Below are 6,552 nucleotides of genomic sequence, written 5' to 3' on the forward strand. Positions count from 1 at the left end.
TAAGGTTGTAATAATAGCATATTGTTGAAAAAAGTATTGTAAACCTTTTTATTAAGCAATGGTGATAATAAATCGATCAGAATCCAATCTAGTTTAATCCAACCGGTGTGTATAACAATTATGTTCAATAACCTTGTATGAATGGGTTACTTGATAATCGATATTGGGGGAGAAAAAAAGGTTTTATGGAACCCTCTAATTAATATGTTTAAACATAAAAAGCAATCCTTCCAGCTCGATTCGAACCAAACCACATTTTTTCTGGTCGGTTCGGATTAGTGGACCAATTGGTTAAATCTGTTTGTATATCAAGTAGTCGGGAGGTGGTAGATACTAGATAGTAGATACCAGACTTTTTTATATAAATAAATATTTAAAAAATATTAATTTCAGATATACACGTACGACATCAATTTATTCCACAAATGTGCAGGATCAATTTTTAGAAGGCGCCTGCAAAATAGTATTGCACTATAAATTATGGGTGATGACAGTGAAATGGAACTGAAACCAGCAGCCATCAGTATTTCGCGGCTGACATCCAGGAAATGACACATTCCAAAGTATGGCGAGCACGAATTGGAATACCTCAAGAGCAGCGCCAACAAAATGACCCATTGTGCATGTGGGACTAAAATAATTAGAGAAATTAAATTTAGACTTTGATAATACAGTTGATAAATAAATTGGTAAAGCACTATCTTAATTTTTATATTCGAATTAAATTTTAATTTTGTGTTTAATATTTAAAATTTTATTTTTGTCTCAAATATTTTATATTTTATTTTTAATCAATATTAAAAAAATTTAAAATTTTTGAGTTTTTATTATTATAAATTTTTGATATTTTATGTACTTGTTTTAGAGATTTTTAATATTCTTGTACTATTAGTACTCATATTTTTAGTAAAAATATTATATATACATCAATAATTAAATACTAAATTAATTGGTATGCAATTATACATAAATATTATTTAACTTATTTTAAAGTCTAAATTATAATTTTAACTTAATTTTTTATTTTAAATATTTATATAAATGATACTATTTCTACTCATTATCACTATTTTTTATAGAGTAGCAAATTTATAAATTTAAAATTGATATAAAGTAAAAATATTATATATAAAATATAAAGATGTAAATGATGGACACTCAATGCAATTTGATAAAATAATAAATAAAAAAGAAAGTGTACATTTTTTATATCCACAAGTAAAAATATATATAATTTTTTACTTTATATCAATTTTAAATTTGAAAATTTTCTACCTTATAAAAAATAGTGATAATGAGTAGAAATAGTATCATTTATATAAATATTTAAAATAAAAATTAAGTTAAAATTATAATTTAGACTTTAAAATAAGTTAAATAATATTTATGTATAATTGCATACCAATTAATTTAGTATTTAATTATTGATGTATATATAATATTTTTACTAAAAATATGAGTACTAATAGTACAAAAATATAAAAAATCTCTACAATAAAGAGTACACAAAATACCAAAAATTTATAATAATAAAAACTCAAAAAATTTAAAATTTTTTAATATTGATTAAAAATAAAAAATAAAAAATAAAAAATAAAATATTTGAGACAAAAATAAAATTTTAAATATTAAACACACAATTAAAATTTAATTCGAATATAAAAATTAAAATAGTGTTTTACTAATTTATTTATCAATTATAATTATTTTAGTCCCACATGCACAATAGGCTATTTCGCTTGCGATGTTGTTGAGGTGCTCCAATTCGTGGTCGCCATGCTTGGAATGCGTCATTCCTGGATACCAGCCGCGAAATGCTGATGCCTGCCAGTGTTAGCTCCATTTCATTGTCACCACCCATAATTTGTAGTGCAACACCATTTTGTAGGCGCCTCTCAAGAATTAGCTCTGCACATTTGTAGAATAAATTAATACCGTGCGTATATCTGGAATTAATGTTTTTTAAATATTTATTTATATAAAACCAAGCCGAAATAGTTATTTCGCGAAATTTGTTTTGAAAACAATTTTAAAAATTATTATATTATATATACACAAAAAAATCAATTATTAAATTAATTTTTAATATAAAATATATATCAACATATAAAATATATAATATAAATAAATTAAATAATATATAATAATAATTTAGTCACCAAAAAAAATATACAATAATAATTTATTAGCTAATTTTTTATGCGTATATAATATTTTTGTTTTAAAAAAATATTGGTTACATCTTATAAGAATAATTTGAATAATAAAATGTTATTTACATATTAAAATTAGGTATTAAAATTAATTATTATATATTATATATAAATATATATAATTTAATTTATTTTTAATATATAATTTATATTTTAATATATTTTATATTAATAATTAATTTTAATAACTAATTTTAATTTACATTTAATATTATTGCTTTAGGAATGTGTTCAGGTTGTATCTCAAAGAAGAAATAATTCAACCATTAATTAGAGAAAGTTATTGAATATTTATAAAGGTTGGATTAAACAAAAATAAACTAGAATATAATAAATTAATGTAAAAAGGTGCTAACAAGAGAAAATTCACCTAACAAAAACTACAAAATATTATAATTTTGGTATATTATTAGAGTAAAATAATTTTATATATGTATTTAATTACGTAAAGTTATATTAGTTAAAATAATTATATTTTATGAAAAAGTTGAGGAGGTAGTATTTTTATTAAAATTGTATTTAATTAGTAAAAAAAATAATAATTTTATACTATTAAATATAATCTCATACCATTAAAAATATTAACAATGACTAATTGATAGTTACAGATTATAAAATATGCTTGTCCCTAACACTCTTCATATTTTATATTAATCGCGTGAATGATTATCAAAAGAACGAATGTGATTATGTAACTGTAAAATTGTCGGTACTTCAAAATTAAATATATTATTTCATATATTTTTAATATATATTTTATATTTTAATATATTTTTAATAACTAATTTAGTATATAATTTTGTGTGTGCATGAAATATGGTCATAAAAGCTATTATCATTCTCTTATTTTAATTAATATATTCATAATCTGACACGCTTTGATAAATTAACCAGTAAGACATGAAAGGCTTATTGGAATTTATTATCTTGATTAATACGGTCTTGAGTAGGATTAAAAATAATTGTTAAAAAATTAAGAATATTAAAAAACATAAACATCATTTGTTTTTGTTTTTGTTTTTTTTTTTTATTAAAACTCAAACTCATCCTATTAACGGACAATTATGTTGAAGAGAATATTTTATTTAAAAAAATGTGCATGACACGGTAGGTGTTGGGAGTGGCATGCAGAAAGAAAAGAAGGATGAACCTTAACAGACGATTTGACCATATTACCCCTGGACCCTCTTAAGAATTACACATAGACAAGGATGAACAAGCGTCCTGGGTGCTTCTGCCACTTCTTGAAGACCTCAATTCTCAGAAAAACCCGCACATAAGAGAAGAGAAGAGAGATCAAAGTGTTCAAACTTAAGATGAGGTGAAACTCACGCTCTCTCCTCTCATTGCCACGTGTAACTCCTCATAAAAACACGACACACCCCCAACAACATCGTCATCAATGTGTTATTCACTCTTCTTTTTCTTCTTCTTCTTCTCTTCCATATCAAATTTGCAGCCCCCACACACTTACTTTTTGTTGTGACATTCCCACTGTGTGAGTGAGTTTTCCTCATTTCTCAATTCTTATGTTTTTGTTTTGGTTTTGGTTTTTGTTTTTGTTCTCTCTTCTTGTTATTATTATCAGTAATCCTGTTAGGTACCCTGTCCCATTGTTTTTTGTTTTTTAACTCGCAATTCCCATTTGGGGATGTGACTTTTGTTGACAAAGATTTAAGCTTTTTTGGTGTAGTTAGTTTCTTTTTTAATGTTTATCTCATTTTGTGTAATCATCATTGCTCTATTCTCCTTGTTAGGTAGAGTTTGGAGCTATTTTAAGGTTACCATCATTTCAAATTCTGATTTTCTGCCTAACTTGTTTCTGCATAATGCATGTCCTTTGTTTATTTTTTGATTAATTGTTATCATTATTCTAATTATTGTTGTTGTTATTTTTTTCCTCTTCAGAGAGAACTCTAGGTGTCTTCTATTGAAGGCCTTTTCTTTCTTTATTTCTTCCGCTTTGAGTTCAATGGAGGTAATGCTGAAAAAAAAAAGAAAATGTTGAATTTTTCTCCTCATGCAATGCAACAAAACTAATTAAGAAAACTTTGATTATTTCAGACAGTTTATGGTGAGGAACAGATGAAGTGCAGCAACAAAATAGACCTGACATTGAAGCTGTCACCTTGTGGTGATGAGAAAGAAGAAGAGAGGAGGAGGAAGCTGAAGAGGTCATTATCAGTGATGAATGATGGAAGCATCACATTTCTGCCATGTCTGAACAGATCAAGCTCTTTGCCATCAGAGGCTGAGGATGGCAATGGCAAGAGAATGCTGCATGAAAGGCTTAGGAGGATTGCTGTGGCTGTCAATGGTGCCAACTTCTTTCAAGTCAAGTCACTTTTAAATCCTTCCGGGAATTCAAACCATATGCAGGGTAACATGCTAACATACTAACATTTTTGTTGTTCTGTTTTGGTTGTTGTCAAATGTCAAGTGTTACATAGAAATTGTGTTTTTGTTTCTGTCTCCAATATGTGCTACTTTCATGCAAATGTGGAAACTACATTATATATATAGGTAGATCTATGCTTGCAAAAACATGTTAGAGTTGAAAGTCCTAAGGGATAGAAACAGAACATTTCATTGGTTTGAATGTGCTAATCAAAGCATAGGCTATGGAGAATGAAAGTTAACTCCTTGTTAAGAAAGAAAGAATCTCTCTTATGTTAAGATCCATGACTTAACATTATAACTTGTTGATTTGTTAACTGTTGTGTCACATAATCCTGTTTACTGATTTGTGCAGATGCACATAAGGCACAATCAAGCTCAGCTAAAGGACCCAACCTCAACAACAATGCATCAACCACGAAAAGAAATGATTCCATGGCTTCCAAGAAAACAACAAACATCAATGCAAAGGCGGTCGACCTCATCGACCTCAACACCAAAGCATCAACCACAGAGCAAAACAATTCCTTGGCTTACAAGAAAACAACCATCACCGATGCAAAGGAGGCGGAAGGCCTTGACCTCGACACCAATGCATCAACCACGAAGAAAAATGATTGCCTGACTTCCAAGAAAACAATAAACACAGATTCAAAGGAGAAGATTCCAGACAAGAGATTCAAGCTAGGGAACTACTGCAGCCTGAAAGGGGATGTGATGGAGATCCTTAGGCAGATACCGAGTGTGACGACGACAGGAGACGGCCCTAACGGGAGAAGAGTAGAAGGGTTTCTATATAAGTACAGGAATCGCCAAGCTTGCATTGTGTGTGTTTGCCATGGTAACTTCCTCACTCCAGCAGAGTTCGTTATGCATGCTGGTGGCAAGGAAGTGGAAAACCCAATGAAGCAAATCACTGTTTATTTCAGTCCATTCTAGAGGTAATCAAGTTGGATTCATAACTATGAATCTTAGATTAGTATGTAGAGGGAGAGTGGAAATTGTCAATCAAAACTATCTTTTATTAGTTTAACTTCCATAATTAGTCATGGTTTTAAAATTAAAAAAAAAAATCGCCACCCCATAATTCTATGCATAGATCAATCATATCCGAATGCCACCAAATTCACCTAGTTTAAGGAGGTTCAAAAAGAGAGAGAGTAACAACAATCTGTACCCTATCAGAATAGATTAATTTGTTTAATTTGTTTAACATCGGTGGTTAAGAATGAGCACAATATTTATTGTTTTTAGTCAATAATATTTAAAAGTGTTAGACTATTCGATTAAATGTGTTGCACTATTGGTTTTAAAGTGATGGCTAATACAACTTAAAATTGTTCACCCTTAAATTTTTCTCTAATACTAATATCACTTTGATCTAATACTAATATCACTTTGATCAATCTATACATTGGTTGGTTGTTTGGTTTAAGTTGCACAATTACCTTGCTCATCTATGATGTATATTCCTCATGTAATAGTAACAATTTTTAAATACAAGATTCACAGATCCCTTTGGATGAATTTGTTTGACCACCGCAAATATATTAAGTGATTGTTATGGTGTCTAAAAGTGTTTGCCTAACTTACTAAAAAGGATTAAAAATTAATATTTAATTTTAAAAATATAAAAATAAATAATTATTAAATATTCAAAAATTACCATGAAAAGTAAGTTAGTCAAAAATTAGGCACCAAGTTATAGGCACCATAGAATTCACCAATATATTATTCATTGATTAGTTAGTCTCTATCAAAGAGGTTGTTCTTTTTCGTGCTAAGCATTTTATTACTAGTAATTCAATTCTGCTATTTTTTACAAAGCAATTCCTCTCTCCTAAATCTGAAAAATTCTTTATGAGAAAGTTTAGGGGCTAGTAATTTTTGTGTTTTGTGGCTAGTACTTAACCATTAAAAGAAAAGTGAGTGATTTTCTACC

General features: G+C 28.0%; 1 protein-coding gene across 4 annotated transcripts; it reads left to right on the forward strand.

Moving 5' to 3' along the window:
* The first annotated feature begins 3,488 nt into the window (after nucleotides 1-3,488).
* Nucleotides 3,489-5,995, forward strand: LOC130958071 (ninja-family protein 6-like). Of its 4 annotated transcripts, none has more exons than XM_057884960.1 (4): nucleotides 3,489-3,715; nucleotides 4,122-4,191; nucleotides 4,278-4,593; nucleotides 4,966-5,995. In XM_057884960.1, the coding sequence occupies exons 2-4, from the start codon at nucleotides 4,186-4,188 to the stop codon at nucleotides 5,547-5,549; spliced, it is 906 nt and encodes a 301-aa protein (XP_057740943.1). In that variant the 5' UTR covers nucleotides 3,489-3,715; nucleotides 4,122-4,185; the 3' UTR covers nucleotides 5,550-5,995. The 4 variants fall into 4 exon arrangements, with proteins under 4 accessions (XP_057740943.1, XP_057740945.1, XP_057740946.1 ...); XM_057884962.1 differs by having other exon boundaries at nucleotides 3,489-3,709; XM_057884963.1 differs by lacking the exon at nucleotides 3,489-3,715 and adding an exon at nucleotides 3,739-3,970.
* Nucleotides 5,996-6,552: the final 557 nt, after the last annotated feature.

The sequence above is a fragment of the Arachis stenosperma genome, chromosome 10 (genome assembly GCF_014773155.1).
Source record: "Arachis stenosperma cultivar V10309 chromosome 10, arast.V10309.gnm1.PFL2, whole genome shotgun sequence".
Lineage (NCBI taxonomy): Eukaryota > Viridiplantae > Streptophyta > Magnoliopsida > Fabales > Fabaceae > Arachis > Arachis stenosperma.